This window comes from Fundulus heteroclitus, chromosome 6 (assembly GCF_011125445.2).
Source record: "Fundulus heteroclitus isolate FHET01 chromosome 6, MU-UCD_Fhet_4.1, whole genome shotgun sequence".
In the NCBI taxonomy this organism is placed as follows: domain Eukaryota; kingdom Metazoa; phylum Chordata; class Actinopteri; order Cyprinodontiformes; family Fundulidae; genus Fundulus; species Fundulus heteroclitus.
In genome coordinates, this window is record NC_046366.1 from 27,242,223 (window position 1) to 27,263,708 (window position 21,486).

The 21,486-nt window shown below is 41.5% G+C and overlaps 2 protein-coding genes across 5 annotated transcripts in view; both read right to left on the bottom strand.

The window, feature by feature from the left end:
* The window catches only part of abca4b (ATP-binding cassette, sub-family A (ABC1), member 4b), a gene marked incomplete in the record, with an annotated part of 61,466 nt that extends 51,196 nt beyond the window's left edge, over positions 1-10,270 (bottom strand). For both annotated transcript variants that reach the window (XM_036138460.1, XM_036138459.1), the window contains 7 exon segments: positions 1,923-2,120; positions 2,691-2,818; positions 3,024-3,163; positions 3,284-3,425; positions 3,624-3,717; positions 3,843-3,955; positions 9,982-10,270. In XM_036138460.1, the coding sequence (XP_035994353.1) occupies positions 1,923-2,120; positions 2,691-2,818; positions 3,024-3,163; positions 3,284-3,425; positions 3,624-3,717; positions 3,843-3,908 (768 nt within the window).
* A 1,569-nt stretch (positions 10,271-11,839) lies between these two features.
* LOC105932258 (rho GTPase-activating protein 29) overlaps positions 11,840-21,486 on the bottom strand; it is a 41,873-nt gene continuing 32,226 nt past the window's right edge. For 2 of the 3 annotated variants that reach the window (XM_021320888.2, XM_036138461.1), the window contains 7 exons: positions 20,503-20,601; positions 19,878-20,041; positions 19,071-19,259; positions 18,787-18,924; positions 17,152-17,384; positions 15,816-16,116; positions 11,840-13,628 (listed from right to left, as the gene is read on the bottom strand). In XM_021320888.2, coding sequence (XP_021176563.2) covers positions 12,516-13,628; positions 15,816-16,116; positions 17,152-17,384; positions 18,787-18,924; positions 19,071-19,259; positions 19,878-20,041; positions 20,503-20,601 — 2,237 coding nt within the window. In that variant the 3' untranslated portion in view covers positions 11,840-12,515. The remainder of the gene's footprint in view (positions 13,629-15,815; positions 16,117-17,151; positions 17,385-18,786; positions 18,925-19,070; positions 19,260-19,877; positions 20,042-20,502; positions 20,602-21,486) is intronic. The other variant, XM_021320889.2, reaches the window with a different exon arrangement.

Sequence of the window (21,486 nt, forward strand, 5' to 3'; positions counted from 1 at the left end):
GACGATGTGTTGTGAACTGGCACCATAGAAGTAAAATTGAAAATCTGTGTACACGTTCTTATAACGGCAACTGGAAAGGCTTGAGGAATTAGGTAACAGAAGGCACACAGCTTCGTGAGATTCGCCTTTTTTTATTCCAACAGGCAGATTTTATTCAAGTAGATTTTAACCAAGGTGGGCTGGCAGCCAACGTACCCTGACTGAACTATTCAGGCAGGCGCATGTTGGCGGAGTACCACACACAGCATCCTTTCATTCTAAAATGCCCAACAGGTTGTATGCACGTCCCAGCTAAGCCCATTAGAGAAACAGGCCAATGCGGATAATGCCATATGAATTCCCTGAGCCAGTCAGATGACTCACCCTGTCTGAACCTGAACACCTGCATAATACTAATAACCACGGGGTGCCATTTAAAAGACCCGGTGAAGCTTGTAGCTTGATATTTGCCTTTTATTTCCTTTTAACTCAGATGTTTCCTCAAGGAAGAAATTCCTTTGTTTTCTGCAATATACAGTTGACTAGAAATAAAAAAAGGCTATTGTTCACTTTTCAAGAAGCTAACATTATCACAAACGTCAACAATGACCACCCCACGTGGCTCAATTTACATAAAAGATACACTGTGTTGTGTACAAACACCTACTCATTAATTTGCTATAACTTCTGACAACACTGGGAGTTTAGTTGGAAATCTAAGATGTCCAGTTGCTCATAAACAAACAATCTTTGGGGAAACACAATGATTTATAGGAGTTTTCATACATCTTGTAAATTATCACATATTGTGACGTTTCAACCACAAACCTCCTGCCTTTTCCTCTGAGCAAAATGACTCGAGCTCAGACAAATTGGTTGTGAACACCACATGTCAGTCTTGTCACAGATTCAAAGCTTTGACTGGGTCACTCAGAGGCTTTTAATAGGCATTAATATAATGGTAACTCTGCAGAAGCTGCAGAGTTACCATGGGTTTCTTGGCTATTTCTGACCCTGTCAGTTCTGTTGGGCGGCCACGTCTTGGTAAATCTGCAGCCATTCCATATTTGTTAGATTTTTGGATGATTGATACAAAAGTGCTCCACTATACAACAAGAACTAAAACTATTGTTTTATGACTTGACACTGCATTAAAATTTATTATAAACTTATCTGTGACCTGCCTGCCGTGTTCTTCGGTCTGCATGTTTCTTTACTAATGTTCTTCAAAAGAGATTTTGAGGCCTTCGCAGAATGCCTGTATTTACACTGAGATTAAATTATGCAGAGGATAAACTCTTCTTATTAGGTTACTGCTGAGGGAGATTAGTTTAGCAGGATTTTATTTGATAATATCAGAGTAAAAGGCGCTTAATACAAGAAAAAAATCTGAAAAATGTGATGCGCGTTTGTAAGCAAGAAATCTGACATCAATGTATAATTTTTTTTTTACTTCACAACCTTGCTCAGATTGTTTGTGTTGGTCGATCAAACCTAAAACGTATTTGTTTAAGTTCAGGGTTGCTTCTCTGCATACCAGCAGCTGCAACACAAACACTGCACTCACTAAACTCAGATTCCAACGCCTGTTCTTACAAAAACATGCATTTCCTTTTAAAAGAAAATCCAAAATGAAAGTGCCTCATACCGTTAGAAAGAATGTGTAACCTTAGCTTTGAGTGGGAAGAAAAATGATGGCAGAGTGTGAGCCACAATTACACCTGCTGCCATGAGATTACACTCCTCCAGACAGAAACTGTGAAATGCCTTTTAAAGTTTCTCTTAAATTGTCATTCAGCAGCCTCTTCGCCAGTCAGTGTGTAAATAAACCAGAAAAGACACTTCATACTGTCGGCAGTCATTAAAAGCCAAAATAACGTAGGGAGTTTTAGCAGGAGGAACTGCGGTTGTTGAGAAGTTTCACTCTTAAGTAAGCCACCAACCAGTTTGAAGATCTTGAAGAAGTCCAGATTTGCATAGAGGATGTCCTCTATCCTCTGCAGCCGTTGCTGGCTGAGGGCGCACATGGCGTTGCGCACCCCGTGGAGTCCCAACCGGCTGGGGAAGATGATGAAGCGCTCCAGCAGCGCTTGGTTGCATGCTATGTCTTTCAACTGCAGGTCCGGGACACCAAAAGCAAACTGGGAAACACAAAAAGAAAGGAAAAAATTGCTCACAATGTGTGCATTTAGAAGAAAAGCAACATACAGATTATGACGCCAAGGAGCAGCATGATCAGGTCCTTGCCCACCACTACAGTTGGACAACGTCCAAACCCAATGTTGCTTTTATTTGTTTGGGATAGGACTAGCTGAGCCCCACGGGACAAGGCCCGACCGTGAGGTGCTTAACAATGACCTCCCCACAAGGCCTTGCTTCAGGAGGGTGCCCCGGTCTCCCTTCTCCAGTTGGGGTTCATCCATGATTGTAGAATGCCATTAATTGAGGGTGTTGAACCAATCTGAGCACTCCCTTGAGGTCACCTTGCAGTTAAAGACCCAACCAAGTCCCAAAGTACTGGACAACATTTTACCTTAAGGTGGCAACTCTTCAAAGAGAAAGCTCTTAAGGGTTCCTACCTTGACCCCGTTACCCCCTGCCAATGTAATCCCGGGTAAGAGAAAGTGATCGAACGTATGGACATAAAAAACTGCAATAACTCAACTTAACCTCTGAATAAAACTATTGCGACTCATAGGTCGGAGCTTTACCTGTTCCAGACGTATCTGGGCATTGATGAGCTGGTAAACAATAGACTCTGAGAAGCCGGCGTCTCTTAACAGGAAGGCCGTGAGGACCTCGTCGTCCTTCAGAATGTCATCAATCTTCAGCCCACGGCCTGGAAGGAAAACCATTAACACCTGATATTGAAAGATCAGACACGCACAGAACAATATTGTCCCGAGCAACACTGGATGGCTCAGAGGAAATGATTCATGGCAAACGCTCTGCCTTAAGGCCTGGTTATAAACAATCTGATTGAGGAGAACGTTGTGTGAAAACAGCTCGGTTGACTAAAACATTCTTTGCATGTCTCTGTTTACCTGCAACTGCAAAGGGGGTGTTGCGTAGCGTTTCCATAAAGTTCGAGAAGGACGTCATCTCACGCCAAAGCCTACCATACTGCCGGACATCTGTCTCATTGAGCAGAAGCTCCTGGGCGTCAACGTAGAATCGTGCCAGCCTGAAGTCGACCAAACATAACAGAACATCTTTAGATTGTCCTTTTTTTTTTTATTTGCAGTCAACTTTATTAAATTTTAAGAGTGCTGTATTTTCGTTTAGTTGTTTTTTTTCTTTTTACACTGAGTTGTTGTAGTTGGAAACAATGCCTGGCGACTCCCCTGGTGTTGGATATCTGAAGCAGGGGTTGTTAGCATTGCAAAAGATACCCTGAATCCAGGGAAGAATCCCCGCCGATGGCAATGCCTTGTTGGGGAAGTGACCTGGAGAAACAGACATGCCGTCAGAGGGTACGTCAGAGCTTATGGTCTGATTGTTAATGACTCGCCAAAGGGCCTGCCTTGTGTTATTCTCCCCATGGAAAGCACAGCACCAGATATCAGTATGTATTTTCATATTATTTCAAAGTATTTCAATGTTGCTGATGATGAATCTCAGTGAGGACAGAGGAGTTTCCTCACATTCATGCTGCTGGTAGAGGGGATTGGCCTTCCTCAGCCACACCAGACCAATGAATAACAATACGGGCCATAAGATCTCCACCAGGAAACGGACCTAAAGAGGACCAGGTGAAACAGTCCATTACTGTGAGGCATCCAAACAACATAAAGCCCAACGCTGAGGTGTTTGAGTGAACAGGCTTTTACTAAGCCTCCGTACAATCAATTAAAGGTTTGCACCTTTTGTCTTTTCCGAAGAGTCCAGTTCTTCCATAGCAACAGGCGGATCTGGGAGCCTGTCTTCATCGCTCTGCAGCTCAACCCCTGGAGGGGGTCATCAGACTGTGAAAAACCTGCAGGGGCAAAGTGTTACCGGTGAATACAGCGATTACCGCACAGACATCAGAGCAAATAGATTACTTTATCATTTAGAAGGTGTATGAATGGCACGGAAATGATGACACCATGAGATGACAATAACAAGGGATTATCCAGAGTGTTTAAACCCGCTGAATTTATAACACAAACTTAAGTGTCTTTGGGGGGGATTATATCCGAAAGAATAGGATGGAAAGGGGTTCAAAGTGTGTCAAAGATTTTAGAAAATAGCTTCTTAAAAGCACGGTGTCCGTTCGCATTCAGCCCCTTTATGCTATGGAGCAGACTCTTCGCTGGAGTTACAGCTGCAGGTCTTTTGGTGGATGCCTCCCTCCAGCTTTTCACATTATTCTTTGCAGAACAACTCAAGTTCAAGATCAACAGCTCAAGATCACTACTCTGTGCTGGTTTTATTGGAATTGACATCAGCCTTTGACACCGTGGATCATACTGTTCTTATTCACAGACTAAGAGACTTGTTTGGTATTTCTGGCACTGTGTTAAACTTGTTCACTTCGTACTTATTGGACAGGTCTTGTACTGTTTTTATGAATCAAGTTTACTCAGATAGTGCCATGAGGTACTCCACTGTCTTGTGGAGTACCTCAGGGTTCAGTTTTGGGTTCAATTCTCCTTTTGTTGTATTTGTGTCCTTTGGGGAACATCCTAAAAAAACATAAAAATGTTTCTCACCATCTACAGGTATATGCTGATGATATCCAGCTGTTTTGCTCTTTTCAACCATCTGAGATGCACAAGCTGCCTGAACTCAGTATATGTTCGTCAGAAATTAAAATGTGGCTCTACAACAACCATCTCCAGTTAAATGAAAACAAAACTGAAACCCATATTGTCTCCCCTGATGATAAAATTCCTATAATGAAGCAGTACCTCGCCTTTTATTTAACTCCAACTGTGAAAAGTAGTCTCCGAAACCTGGGTGTCATTTTTGACAGTTCCTCACCCTTTAAAAAGGGATAAGGTATTGAGATCTAACCATGATTTAATCAGTTCTGACCAGCTTCCCTAGACCTGCTGAAGAAAGCATGATGCCGCCACTAGTATGCGTCAGGGTGTTATAATGGGTTTGGGGTGATGTACAGTATATTGATGTAGTGGTACAAAATTAAAATAGGCTGACTATAATTGATGGTATTTCCCTTTACAGCTAACAAGAATCAATATTTTTGTCATAATGTAGCAATAATTAAATTATGTAATTTCTTACATAGAACACATTATGCTTTGTGTATTTATTCATTCAATTTTGAGGTTGTAATTTTATGTGTACTGTAAGTTCATTCAGTTTTTCTTACATTGGAAAGTGACAGGAAATTCACACATAGATGCATTAAATAATACAAAATAGCCATATTACTGGAGCCCATGGCCCCTGGGTTTAAACAGGTTGTGTAGTTCTTAAATGACACTGCTATTTTGTGCATTTGAATGTATTTATATTGTACTGTAATAATGTATTTTAGTTCATTTTACATTTATTTATCACATTCATAATTCGTATTGTTCAATTCAACTAAGTATTTATAGGCTTATAGACAGGAAAAGGAGTGCTGTATGTTGCATGTAATACATGCATGGCTATAATCTATATTATTTGTGATCTAAATCAATGTAGCATATATATATATATAACAAACTGTAATTTAAACGTCTTTATTTAGTGTAGAATAATCCAGCAAAAATGTTCTAGATGGAATATGTTAAAATTTGATTTAAATTGGTCCAGATGCTCAAAACGTCACATAAATAACACATTTCAGTGTTGTACTTTTATATTTTGTTGAACATACAGCTTATAAAGACAAACTATATACATATTTTGTATTCAAATGTCAAGAATGTGGAAAAAGTTCTGGAAATCTTTACAAATTTGATTAAGCAACTTTGAAATGGACAATTTGTATGAACCCTGTTTAATAGAAGCCTGACCAACAGCATAAACATCAGTGGATTAAAGCTGAATCCAGTGACGTGGCACCACTTGAAGTGGATAAGCATTTATTTAATTTTGTATCTTCAAGCTTCAAAATGTTCTAAAACTAGTTGTTTTTACACTTTCTTTGACTACTAAAGCACCAACTCATGACACAGAAACTTCCGTGATGGGCTAATCAAATCAAGGGCTGGCCAGGTTTTACCCGCTGATCTGTTTCAACACATTTTGGCACAATCTTTTCGTCGGCTGCTGTGCAGCTTGATTTTCAAGCCAAAGTATGCAAATAGAAAAAAAAAAACCTTGGATCTTAGTGAACAAAATCAGTGAGTTTTCTTTTAGCTTTAATCTGCCAAAAGATGGAAAATAACATGTTTTTCTTTAAATTAACACCTCATTTTAACTTGGAACTCAGTTTACCTAACACATATCTGCTGTCTTGCTTAATTTCTGTCCTTTCATCTGTCTCAGTATTTATATTACAGTGATACGGACTCCCAAAACCTCCTCCTCAATAAAATACATCACCAACTGCATATTATAAACTTGTCCAGCAAATTATTATTAATGATGATTTGATTACTTTATAGTTTAATTTTATCCCTGTTTTCTTTCACTTTCAAATGCAGTTATCTTTATAAAAATGACTGGATTGAAGCCAGTTAGCACTAAATTTGCTTGATATTAAAATGGCTGGTCAGTCAGATTACATACCTAAAGACTCCCCAGTCTGATCATCTGTGTTTAAAAATAACATTTGCGGTATTATTATTATTATTCACTAACAAATGTATGCAGACAACAAAGATAAAACTTGATGTCATAAAAAACAAGGATTCCAAACTAATTTCTGCTTTGTTCTATATGTGTATCAGCACAAGAGGGTCAACATATGAGCTCATCGTCTGGCATTAGTTTACATCATGGCGGGCGAACAATGACTGAAATGCTTCAGCTGTGCGTGTTTGAGCCAGAGTTCGAGTACAGTGACCCCAAAACTGTGACGATGTGGGAGCTGAAGCAAATGGTGATGATCAAAGAGATCATCTTTAGAACTTAACTCGTACAAATGTGTTTATTTTCCTGTTTACAGTTTGGCCATCTAAGGGGTGTGCACACCACTCCTCAAATTAGCAAATATTATATTCTGCTTCATCTTCTCGACCACTATTTTGATTTGGCTTTATTCAGTCTGAATTTCAGCTACATTAGCTTACAACCTCTCTGTTTCAGACTGGGGAGTGATGGGATTTTTTTTCTCTTACCTCTGGGGTTGACTGAATTGATGGTGAGGGTATAGGCTGTATTTCACATACATGCATGGTTTGGCTAACTACTACGATTTACCAATTGATCATTTCTGGCAGAAGAAGCTCGTTATTCAACAGTTCTGCATAAAACCTTGGTTTTATGCAATAAAATGCATCATATTTCATTAAAACATGCAAATATTTAATTTCCCTTTGGGATTAATAATTGAATTGAATCAACCAGAGCAGATGATCACTGATAATAATATGCTATCTGGCCAATTCAGTGTAGTGTGGTCCTCTCCATGAAACACTTCTATGTGCTTCAGCAATGGCAGATTTTTCATGAATCCATGCAGTGTTAGCCTTTGAAGGGGGGGGGGGTGTGGGGGGGGATGTAATAAAAACATCAGAATACATTGGGGGAAAAAACAAGAAAAATACAAAAGAGTTTAATGGAACTCAAGCTGCCTTTTAGACTGTAAAAAAGCTATTTAGACACCTGAGATTGTTTTTTTCTGTGTGTGCTGTTTTATTTTATTTATTTATTTATTTATGGGGGGGGGCGGGTGGCAGGGTGAGTTGGGGGGCAGTCTGCTTTGTCTTGATAATGAATAATGATTTACAACAGAGAACTTCATAAATACAAAAACTGAAGATGAAATCTTGTTTTATAGTTGCCAGCTTATATGTATGAGTTTGATTTTAAAGAAATGTCTGGATAGTACCTTAAAAAAAAAGAGAAGCACTGAACACACAGTGCCTTGCAATAGTATTCATACCCCTGTTTCACATTTGTTCACGTTTCAAACAAAAATCCTTTGCGCTTTCATTTGGGATTCTATGTGACAATCCTAGAAGAAATAACACATTTTTGATCATTATTACATTATAATTACTATTTTCAGATCTAATTTCAGTTACATCTGTATATCCATCCCATAGCCTTTGGGATAGGCGTAGAAAACATTCACTGGGAAGTAAAAACGAGAACTGCAAACCTTCCCAGAAATGGATGTTGACCTAAACTAACAGGCCAGACAAGGAGGTCATTGGTCATAGAACCAGCCACAAGCCTCATGGTAAACCTGGAGAAGATGCAAAGGTTAGATCTATTAGCCCTGCACTCCACCAATGGGACCATTGCAGGAGGGGCAGTAAGAAGGAAAGCCAGCATAGAAAAATAAAGCCACTTGAAGTCTTGTTTGCAGTTTTCAACAGGTGGGGGGACACAGAAAACATGAGCATGAACAGGCTGAACGAGGCAGACGACGAACACTGCACATCACCCAGAAAACAGAATCCCCACGGTGAAACAGGGTGGTGACCGCATCATGCTGTGGAGATGCCGTTCTTCAGCAGAATTGGTTGGAGTGGATGGAGCTAAATACAAGGAACGCCAGCGAGAGACGCTGCTAAAGATCCTAAACCTAAACATCCAGCCAGACTTATATAAAGGACTGGTTTAGATCAAAGCAGCATACCCATGAGGTTAGAATGGAACAGTGACAGTCCAGATCTAAATCCGACAGAAAACCTTTGACAAAACTGGAAAATTGCTGTTTGCAAACACTTGGAATCAAACCGGATCGAGCTTGAACTATTTTACAAAGAATAACGAGATAAAACTTCAGCCTGTGGCTGTGTAAAGCTGGTAGAGACATACCCCCAAAGATTCACAGCCAAACATGGCACCACTAAGCACTGATCCAGGGCGCTTAATACAAATTCACACCACTTGTTAAATTTCTATTTATTTTGTTTTGGTTTTTTTAAATGTTTAAGAACCAACTGTCATCTGTCTTCTACCTAACTGTTTCAAACTTCATTTTATGAAGCCCTATCATGGTTATGGGAATGAACAATTTTGGAAACCCTGTCAGAAAGCAGAATAAGTCACAGTGCGCTGCAGTAACAGCTCTACCACCGACGGCGCTTTTGATGACCGCCGGCGAACAAACCTAAAGGCTCGTTTGCTCCGCTCCTCGTTAGAAAAAAACAAAGCCACGCAGCCATTGTTTGTGTCACGCCGGCTTTGACCTCCCCTTGGATTTGACCCGTCGCTGGCTCTAAGTTGATTGTAATAGGCCTTACTGTTAACTCCAGAGCTAGGTCCTGACTCACACCTTTAAACCATTTTAGCTTAAAGCCTTTAGAGATGTTACCGAGAAACACCTCCCAGCACCGGACTGATCTATTGTTTCATCAAAGTGTCATTGCCTACGACAGTTGCTAAGAAGGTTTAAGCACGACTTCGTGTCTGCCTTCACGTGCCACCTGAATGCCAACTACAATTCGGACCTGATCCGTCATACAGATTGTTTGTGTTTTTTTTTTTTTTTCACAACAAATTAATATTGGAGAAATCATGTGCCATGCGCAAGTTGTGCGCAGATGGAGCATCCCGGAATGCAAGAAACGAGTGCGATAGATTACAGCAGACGGCCAGATGGAGGAGGATGCGGGCAGACAAACACTTGTGAGGGGAAAAAAAAAACAAAAAGGGGAATCTGCAGCTAGAAAAGAGGAGGCTAAACGTGTCCCGAGTTCCCAGGGAGGCGTCCACTTACTCGGATGCAATTTTACACGCGACAAGGGTCTCCCCCGCACAGGCAGAACTCAGAAGCAGAAATTATCCTGCAAACACGTTGCGACCAAAGTAACTCAAACGAAGCGATCCGTTACATCCACCGTTGAGGTAATGACACATTTACACACACACACACACACACACACCTGTCAGCTTACATCAGGTGTTTCCACACATTGGATCCAGCAGTTTAATTCTCAGGCTTACCTTCTCACCGAATGGCAATAAAGTCGACCGGCATCCAGAAAAAAGAGGGGGGGGTTCACAAACAAGCTGAAGTAATGCAAAAACATTAAGCTGGGAAGAAGAAGTGTTTCAGATGACTCCAAGCTGCCCACCCTCTCTCCCTCTCTTTCTCTCTCTTTCTCTCTCTCTCTCTCTCTCTCTCTGCGCCTGCAGGTCAGCAGCACTCCTAATCTGATTGCTCTAATCTCCCGGCTCAACATGGGCAGGCAGAAAAAACACAACAGTCATCCATTTTGAGGTGGAATTAGGCGGATACCTGCAGGAGAAGGAAAAAAAGGAGGGAAACCTGGTGGAGAGAAAAGAGGGAGGGGGTGGAGGGGGGGGGGGTCTTCATCACAGCAGCAGCATTATATGTTTGTCAAATAAAATAACCTGAGGATACAAAAAAAAATAATAAAATGTACCTGCGTACCAGCGTATAATCCCACGGCTAAACACCTGCAGAATAAATTAGGAGTTTTGGGTTTGTAGGACACGGGGGCAACGCGACAGGAGGGACAGCAGCGTTTGTTTTTTTTCGGGTTTGTGCGTGACGCTCCACGTCTCAGATGAGTCTCCTCGGAGCGGCTCAGAGCGAGGAGGCGCAGGTGACATGAGTAATTAGGTGGGGAGAATGTGAAGGTTTCAAAGTAGCACATTAAAACCAGCTGAGCCCCCCCCCAGCAGCCACAACATCTCCCATGAAACTGGGATGGATTAGGGCAAAATGAAAAATCCATCAAAATCACGAGCAAAAAAGGGAAAGAAAAAAAATAAAATACAGTAATCCGACCGGACGCAGGGCTGAAATATGAAAACGTTGTTTCACCGTGGAAACGCCCCCACATCTAAGCCGGCAAGAAAAGCGACGAGTTTCATAGGGTTTCCAGGATAAAACGCACAAATCAGGGACATCTCCAGTTATTCAGAGAGGTGGAGCGGGATATTGTCACATTCTTGTTTTAACTAAACTGAACCCTCACCATATTTATCATTGTCAAAACGAAGCTAGTTTTGGATCTTTTTTTTTTTTTTACAGAAATACCTAAAATAAAGTAAAAAAAAAAACATCTCCAGAGGCAATTAAGCAACAGGTGGGGCACGCACTGGACACGTTCAACAACCTGAAGACTGTAAACATTTGTTACACTGCAAAAATGGATCTAAAAATAAGTAAAATGTTCTTAAAGTTAGTGTATTTATCCTTGATTTGAGCAGGTAAATAAGATTATCTGCCAATGGAATGAGTATTTTGACCCCTAAAATAAGATAATTAGACATCCTGCACTTGAAATAAGATGATTGAGATGAATTGTTCCTATTTTAAGTGCAAAATTATTATTCCATTGGCAAATCTTCTTGTTAACCTGCTCAAATCAAGGACAAATACACTCATTTTAAGAACATTTTACTTATTTCTAGTTCCGTTTTTGCAGTGTAGGTAGTAATTCTTTGTAGATTCCCCCTTATTGTGTTGAGTTTTGTTTCATTTTGTAAGTGAGTCACTTATGCTTTTCTTCTTTTTTTATTTTAAATCTAATTCATTCATATGTATAAAAGTATATTTTAATATTTTAAAATAGAAGGACAACTTCAAAAACCCTATTAAAAATCTTTTAGACACTATCCTGGCAAATTAAACTTTTTTTAGATTAGAACTAGAAATGTAGTTATTTAGTCCTGCTTAGCAACTATTTTATAAATCTGTTATATTTAATTAAAAAGAAACAAACAGAAACCCCTGAACAAGTTAAGGAACAATTTGCTGACATAATTTGAACATAAGCTGAAATAAATACCACAGGATAAATAAAGAAAACATCTTTTGTCAGAGCAGAAATCAGTTTAAAAATACTTTTCTTTTAATTTGCAGCAGGAAACTGTTGCATGTCATTTCTTTTACTTTAGAATAAAATTACGCCACGGTACAAAAAAATCATGGCGACGGACGCCGAGTATCTCTGCGTGGATATACAAACAGACGTGTACGTGTAAGGCGGACATGCTGAGACGAGATGTACCAATGGCGGGATACGCGGGACACATTTACAGAACAAAGAGACAATTCAATATTTATATTAAGAAAACTGCATTGAAAATATTTCAACTGTTCCCTTTCGGACATATAATACATTTTTTTCCATAAACAAAAATTAAAAAGGGACATGAAGTGCGACACGTGAAGGGTCCTTTGGTCACGGATTAAACACTGAAGAAGAAAACCGACTGGCAAACAGTTTTCAACAGGAAAAAATAAAATAAAATAAAAATGCTGATGGCAGATATACTGTCGTTTTAAAAATATGCTGGATGGTAAACACCGACGCTGATGCCAGACCTTCCGCGTTTGTTTGGCTTACTTTGACCGACTGCTGCTGGCACCGTGTCTTTAACAGGTAGAAAGGAATATATTAGCACTTCTGAACACTTTCATGGTTTATTGTTCCTTGCCTGCACTTTCCTCCGTTCACCACACGTTGCACGAAGACGTTCACGTCTACAAGTTCGTTTGGCTTTCAGACGAAGTGAGCCTCCCGGTGCTCGCCCTCCTGCAGCCGCCGCAGCCTCTGGTAGACGGCGGCGGCCTCGGCGGGGCTGCTGGGCGGGGGGGACTGCGTCGGCGAGGCGGTGGTGGAGGTCCCGACCCCGGGGTCGATGGCGCTGTCTGTGGAGTCCTGCGTCTGGTGAAGGGTCTGCAGCGCGAGGGTTGGGGGAGGGGAGGCTGCCGGGGACGTGTCGGTGGAAGCGAGCGACGGGGAGGTGGTGGCTGTGGTGGTAGTCCAGCTTGAAATTGTCCTCGGCCGGCTGCTGCTGCTGCTGCTGGAGGCCGGGGGCGTGTAGAAGGTCCCCGGTGGGGGCTGAAGAGTCCGCGGAGCCCTGAGTGTTAGCGAAACGTTTGGTGAGCCGCTGGACCCGCCGGGTGCGGAGTCCGTTTCCCTTTTAGCGCTCCACACGGACTTGAGCGTGAGCGTGCTTGAGTTGCTGGAGGTTATGGAGCTGACGGTGCTGACGGAGGGGGCGGCGGTGGTGGCGGCGGCGCCGGCTGTGATGGGCACCGTGGCCTTCACAGGCTGCAGCCCGGAGCTGGTGGGCGGCAGGTTGGCGACTATCATAGCAGTCCTGGATGTCATGTCATAGTGCTTGTACTTCTTATCCCACGTCCTCCTCTGCATAGTCTGCGTGTCGATAAACGGCGTAATGTAATAGGCGCTTATTCGGGACGACCCGCTTTGGCGAGCCTTCTCCGGCTCCGGGATCTCCTGTATGGTCTCCGCCTCCCTGTGGGCGGCGCTTCCATCCGTCCTGTTCCGGTTATTCCTCTCCAGAATCTGAGGCGCCGCGAGAAGGCGCTCCAGCGGCATGCTGATCGGCCGCGAAGCGTGTCGAACACCCTGGTTCCGCAGCTGAACCTTCGCTGGCAAAGTGCTGGTGTGAGAGACGGCGGCGGCGGGCCGGTTGGGCGCCAAGGCCGACCTCTGGGCCTCGCGTCCGCTCGCCGTCTGCAGCCCGTTGAGATTCTCTGAGGAGGAGCCGTCTGTTCTGTCCTGGCCGGGTTGGACCTCGTGCACCTCATCCAGGATGTGGGAGGATGGGATTACCGAGGAGTATCTCTTGTATACTTTGGCGCCCTGAGGGGAAACATTTGACAAAAGAGGATTACAATCTCATCGCGTTTTTTTTATTTACAATGTGTAACTCCAAAAAGAGCCAGATGACAGAACAGGAACGAGGAAGGAGCTTTTAAAATCCCCGACCAGCCACTCCCCCTAGACATGTACCTTTCCATGTTAAAGTGTCTGCCACACTCACAAATCTTGTATTGCAACAGAATAATTTCACACTCAGAATTGCACAAAAGTCCAACATTGGATTTTAGCACAATTATTTAGTGGGAGAAAAACAATCCTAAGTTTAGAAATAATAAATTGATCAGAGCTATAATATAAGTTATCGACATCCTCGTACGACCTTATTCTACCAAAATAAAATGCTTGATCTTCTCTTTCGCAAAGTTAGAGCTTACAAAGAGAGCGATCTCTTTACATCCATGGACTCCAAAGCTGCTGTCGGGATCTACTTTTTAACCCAGATAAAAAGATTTACTAGAAACACTTTTATACACTGCAAAAACAGAACTAAAAACAAGTAACATTTTCTCGAATTTAGTGCATTTGTCCTTGATTTGAGCAGGTAAATAAGATTATCTGCCAATGGAATGAGTATTTTTACCCCTAAAATAAGATAATTAGATATAATGCACTTGAAATAAGTCATTCCAAAAAAAGGTAAAAAACAAAGCAACTGGACTTGTTTTCCGGCGGTCGTAACGACCGCCCATTACTAAGGGGTGGTCCTGTTTCGGTTGAATTTGCATGTTATCTAAGCCATTACAGGCCTTTGTTTGGAATGGTATAAAGCTTGTTACTCATCATTACTCCAGACTTTTTGAATTGAGAAAGCTTCCGGGAGAGGAAGCGAAACGTCTTCAACTACGGAAAACAAGTCCAGTTGCTTTGTTTTTTACCTTTTTTTGGAATGACCATGACCTGGATGACTGAGAATCTTCACCACCACTTGAAATAAGGTGATGGAGATGAGTTGTTCCTATTTTAAGCGCAAAAATCTTATTCCATTGGCAGATTATTTTATTTACCTGCTCAAATAAAGTATAAATACACTCATTTCAAGAAAAAAATACTTATTTTTAGTTCCGTTTTTGCAGTGTAAGACCAAGGAGGTAATAATTGACTACAGGAGGTCCAGGAGGACTGAACACGATCTTCTCTACATACAGAGGGAGGTGGTGGAGCGTGTGGACAGCATATTGCTCATGGGCATTCACATCTCTGACCTCTCCCGGACTACGAATACCTCCCACCTGGTGAGGAAGGCCCAACAACGGCTCTTCTTCCTCATGAAACTGTCTGGAGTTCCCACTAAACTGCTAAAGAACTTCTATAGAGCTTTGATAGAGAGTGTGTTATGTCTCAGCATAACTGTATGATATAGGAGATGCACAGTCCAGCAGAGGAAGGACCTAGCACGGCTGGTGAGAACAGCGCAGGGGATTGTGGGATGCCGTCTGCAGGGTTTGGACTCTATTTATGCAGAATGAGTTCAAAGAAGGTCCAGACACATCTCCACTGATCCCACCCACCCAGGCAAAGCACTGTTTGCCCCTCTCCCATCAGGTAAACGCTTCAGAAGCCTCAAAGCCACAACAAATAAGCTTAGAAACAGCTTTTTCCCAAGAGCTGTGAGGGCAATCGCCCCCTGATGGGAGACTGCAGTCCAACGCCACTCTTACTAGCCCGTCATATGTCACAATTCCCCTTAATGTTACTGCCTACTGCACACTATCATCTCAGAATATCTAATTATCTACATTTCTGTAAATGAAGCCTCAATCATCACTGTTCAATAAGCGCCCTACTACCTCATTATCTGTTATCTGTGACTTTCCTGAACGCTCCAAAAGTTAAAAAACTGTAACCCTAGTTCGTTGCCTGTTTGATTGTCAGTTTGCCTTCATTATGTGTGATGCCAAAAAAAATTCACAGCGGCAACACATGGTGACAATGAAACACTCTTGGCTCTTGATTGTTTAAATCAGATTACAGAACACGCTGACATTATTTATCGTTTTCTCTAGTGAGACTCATTTGTGTAACCTTTAACACTAAATGAGTCGATTCTACTGATACAGTCATGTATCGTCAGGACCATTTATATGTAACAATGCGACTACGCGGCTAATGCGAGGTGAATAAACGGCGTGAATCAGATTGCAGCTTCAACTTTCGATTCCTCCTCACCTCCTTGATGTCCGTTAGGGAGGTGGAGTGTCTGCTGAGCTGCCGCAGCTTCTCCTGTGGGGTCAGTCTGGGAGACGCTTGTGCACTGGTGGTGATTTCAGAACCAGACGGAGTAGATGCATCGAAGATCATATAAAAGTGTCGCACCAACATCTCCACCATTAGCGCCTGGCAGGGGTAATCCACCAGAGAGGAGAGGGACATCTCTGCATCTATCTGTCTTGGTTTGACCAGCGTGGGCCCGAAGATGATACCCAGGTTACTGGCAGTCATCTTGTTCTCGTCAGCCTGTTTACTCACTCTGTGAAGAGAAAATTAGTTTGATAAGTAGGTTCCTTTTTTTTTTAATCAGTTGTCATTCTTTTATTATATGCGGATATTGAGAAAAATTTTCATATTAAAAAAAACTGTTGAGCAAGGTTTCTTTAGAGCAAGAAGTGCAGCAATGCTGTAGATTTAGCTTTGGTACAGACAGCACCCCTTCTACCTCGTTTTGTAAGAGTTCCATACTTTTCCAGTTTTTAAACGTCGAACCCTTTCTGGAGTTTTGGGCCCACTTTTAAAATGTAAACCTTTTGGAAAATATTTTTACAGACAAATATCTACAAATATCAGACGGCCAGAAAGATAAACAGTGGAAAATGTTGTTTTTTTTCCACTGTTTATCTACCACAAAAGAAATGAGTCAAAAATGACTCATTTATTTCGTAAAAGTAAATAATGAGATTTCAAAAATAACTTGTCTCCACGTATAAACCGAGACTGAAAGAGTAGGAGCAAAAACTGAAAGGATGATCTATGGAAATACAAACATTTCCATACGTTTTCAGAAAACAAAAAGCGTTTTTTTTTGTTTGTTTTTTTAATTGGGTGTAAATCTAGAAACCTTTTGGTTTTAGATTCGGAGGTATTGGCCTGTTTATCACAGTAACCTGACAGGAAAAGAAGCAGACACAGAAAGGGGAAGACACTTAGAAAATGGCTCAGCGGCAGGAGTCGAACCCAGGAGAGCTGCGTTGAGGACCAACCGCCCTTGTTACTGGTTTACCTGCTCTTCCACTGAGCCGCGCGGCCACTTCAAGGCTTTGAACTGGTCCTGTGACGTTGCTTAAAAAACACTAAATACCCCCCAGACCCATAACATCCATTCTTCAAATCCCCAGATATGAAAACCAGTTGAATGAGACTAAACCACAGGTTCTATGCTGTCATGCTCTAACAGTTCCTGCGAAGCTTTTAGGGAAGTCTGTGTTTCCCTTTGAGTGTTATGAGGAAGTTGAATGTGACTGTAAAAACAGCGACATACCGCAGCCTGTCGTTTCGTTCCGCCGCATACCTGTTCAGATGAGCGATAAGGTGACGCAGGGTCCTGTAGTTGGCGCTGGGGAGCTGGCACAGCAGATCTTTGATCTTCGAAATAGTTTTGCTCATCCGGACGCTCGGCGCACCTTTCTCTCGCGTTTGGCTGCTCGGAGGTTCCTCTGCCTCCTCCGTTATGACCCGCTGACACTCTTTGGCCAGGCCGATTAGGTCGTTGTAGAAGCGATACTGGATCAATGGTTCTGGCAACTGTTGGACATAAAACAGCAATGTTTTTTTTTTGCTTCTAATAATAAATTAAAATAAGTAAAACTACATTGGTATAAATGTAATATTGTTTTGAGCTTTAAACTATACGTTGGAACTGTTCTTACACCAAACCCAGCTCAAACCTCTACATACAGGTTTTAACATATACATACACCTCCTCTAATATATGGTATTCCTTTGTATGTTGATGACAATCCACTCTTTTTGTGGTCCTCCACAGGGACCTGGAATAATTCGGATGATCGTTTCAAGAAGAAATTATTGAGCTGGTTTAAACTGGTTTGTTTACTGCGACACATGCTGCTCTAGTCCACAAATGTCCATACAAGGTTATCCCAGAAGCTCAGTTTTAGCGCGCTGTTTGACTCCCAAAAATAAAATTTTGATGTACATTACAGAGCATTGTCATGTTGGAACACTAAAGTGAGTCCCAGCTTCGCTCAGGTCTATAAAAACTGGACGGTGGAACAGCAACGGTTTAATGAATGTGGGTTCAACACCAACCGTTAAATAAACACGTATTGACAAAGAAACAGAGCCCGGCTGCTCCAGAAATCAAACCTTCTAGCTAACCTGACATTTGCAGCCCCCCCAAGTGAACAATGCAAAAGCCTTCTGGAGAAATGTGTCATAGAGATGTACGATCACAGGCTCATGTAGCATGTTTGCAGAAGTCAAGGCGAGGTTTTCACGGCTAAAACAATGTACTAACTGTCAAGCCATGTTGAGGTTGTGTTGTTGTGGTACTGGTGCAAAACAAAGAGTTAATAAAATAATGAAGTAGGACTACCTGAAAATCCGTCAACTTCCCCTCCAATCAGCAGCTACAGTTAAAACCGTTTCTCAGCAACTTCCTTAGGGACCCGAGTACTGACAGGTATGAATTAGGGGCGTAACAATACATCGATCCATGTCAATATATCGATTAAATCAGTAACGATCCAATTACAGTAATGCAAAATTAAAATACAGGTCACATCGTCATTTTTCAAGGTTATTTTGAAATTCAGGCATGAGACTAAAGTGAATAGGTGAAATTTAGAGGAACGCTGTTTTGATTTAAAGGCCTGATACCTGTAAGAGGTTAGAAATAAAACAGTAAAATAATATTTAGGTTTGTTGGTGGGTTGATATCAATGTAAACTATAGTATTAGATGGGGGACTGATTTAACCGGACAGAAAATCCATAATGAAGTAAAACTGAAGTTGTATGATTATTCCACCCTGGAAAAGGGACTACAACCCCTAACTGATGAGGCATTCATGCTGCTGAGGGCCGTATGTGAACTTCTGAGATGTAACTGAACGTCATAGCACGCCTCAAAACATGTCACTAATTTCAACAATCCTCTGAGCAGTCAGTAGGAGTTTGATAAGAACCTGTCTCAGGTAGAGTTTCAGGACGTTGCTGATGTCGTGAGGTGACAGTTCAGACAGTTCAACCAAGTCCTTCCCGTTTTCAAATGCCTGACAGAGCTTCTCCACTCGGGATTTGGCGCCATTCACGCGATAGATGCCCTGTAGGGGTAAAAGAGGTACGTTCACAAACATTTTATGCATCAACCGGATCCAAAGGACATTCCTAACGGTTCATGTAACTTTTGATGAGAGCATCATTTTAAAAAAAACACACACATACTTAATAATCATTAGGAAACAGTTACCTTGATGTTGAGGGCTCTGCTTTCGATTTCCGCGGTGCACTTTTTGATGATAAAGGGGATACCATCTGCACAGTTTTTTGCTGCTTGGGCAAAGTCGATACCAAACAGCTGCAGTCTGCCTTGCAGCTTTTTGTGACCGCACTGGATAGGGAGGGTCTCCAGGCATTTTTTATGGCATGCCAAGGAGCACTGGTGAAAAGATGCATAAAGTATAATTAGTTGACCAATTTCACTTTTGAATATATCAATACTTCTCTCCTGTTCCATACACAGAGTTAAGCCCAAAACGGTTCATACACCAGACAGATTTAGATTTTAAATAGTTTTTATTCAACCAATAGGTTTGTTCCAGAAAATGAGAGAGATTTCTCCAAATATTAGATAACAGAGTAAAAGAAGTATCTGTTTTTTTTTTTTTTTTTTTTTAAATACCATTTCAAGAAAATTATTTATATCCTTCAGAGTAAAAACATTCATCATCAACACACGACTGACTGAAACTTGATGTAAGTGCAGTCTGGCTTTTTTTCTGGTATTTTGTCCATTTATTGTTAGTGATGAACTCAACATCATTGAGTTTGGAGGACCTCCTTGTATTAATCTCAGCTCTCTCCACAAATTCTCTATCACATTCAAATCTGGTCTCTGAAACAAATACCCCCCAGTAAGAGGAGAAATGTTGGAGGAATTAAAAGATAGCGTTAAGCCTAAATCTGTCAGGGTTATGAATAATTTTGGGCTGAACGGTATCAGCAAAAAGACTTCCGTATCATTTCTACGGTTTGTTACAGGTAATATGAATCGTACCTCTTCACATTCGGCTCCATGGAAAACGACCAGGCTGTCACACTCTCTGCACTTAGACGGAGCTCGTAGTTTCCTCAGCTTGTGTGTTTGAGCAGCTTTTGACATCTGAGTATTTCGGAACGGACCGGGAGAACCCAAAGTGTCCGTCCCCATCTCTGCCAAACCTGAAATTAAAAAACCAAAAGAGCACGTTTGAAAGCAAGCCAACAAAACAGGTGTGATGATTCAACATTTTCAAAAGGAAACCAAAACAACTTCCACAGCAAAGACTAAACCTTAACTTTGGAGAAGTCGCTGGGCTTTGTTTCAGTCACCAAAGAGTACAGCCTTCCCTTTCTTTAGAGCACAGTAAAGCATAAATCCTCAGCTAAATTTACATGAACGTTTGCTGTGGTTCTGTTGAAAGAGATCAATAAAAAGATATGGGAAAACTAAGCTGAAACCGAACACAAAAACTAATTTAACCATAGCGAGTCGAGAGTGACAAAATTCTCATCCGGTCGGCTCAATGAAGCGCATTTTTGTTTTCTTGGGTTGATTTCTGGTGAATCTCAGCAAACACATGAAGACGAATCCGCCAGACTAATAGAATATTTTAAGAGAAAACAAAACAGAGGCTTCTTACCATTGTCAAAGGAAGACAGAGGCTCCCGCTCATCCAGGTCGTCGGCTGAAGACATGGTGCCAGTGGAGGGGGTTCTGGGTAGCCGCCGCTTGAAGTCACCTGTTCAGACGCATTTTTTATTGTAGGTTTAGTCATTAAAAACAAGGCTGCAATGCGCTACGACGACTGAAAGAATCTACTATCAACACTTCCAAAAGAGAAACTATGGTGGTCACATTTAGTTTCAATACTAGCACACATAAAAAGTGTGTTGTTAAGCTGCTGCAGCAGCAGAAGGAAGTAGATTTGGAGGGAATGCGTGTTTCTTTCTCTCCAGCATAAAGTCAAGATAGCATCAAAAAGAGAACGTCATTGTGAGCTTGGCGGCACAGAGACTGACTCTGCTGTGTTGGAAACTGAAAATGCCAACCTCTTACTCGGCTTTAAATATTTAAATGAAATATTTGTCGAGGGGGGGGGGAAACCGTATATTTTTAAGTCAACAAGCCAACCTTTAATAGATTATTTCAGCACAGACATATTCATTTAATAGAGTGGTGTCTAGGAGGTCCTCTGATGTCAGTGGTTTGCTCTTATGTGACTTGAGGTATGTGTTTTTGTATTTTAGATGAAAAAGCTAAAGTTCAAAGAGAGAACATCAGAAGAAGGCAAGGCAAAGGCAAGGCAAGGCAAATTTATTTATATAGCACAATTCAGTACAGGGACAATGCAAAGTGCTTTACATGATTAAAATATAGCAAATTAAAACAGAATAAAAGCAAGTAGGAATAAAATGTAGATAGAAAATAGAACAAAAAAGTGGTGATTCAGTTAACTAGAACAGTTGAAGGCAATCCTAAACAAATGTGTTTTTAGAAGCACTTTTTGTTATAATGTATGGAGAAATCTTTCACTCATCCTCTCTCGATCATTTTGGATGCAATCACATTTACAAAAGGAAACATTTTCTATAATTCTCATTAAATAAATGCCATTCAAATGCAA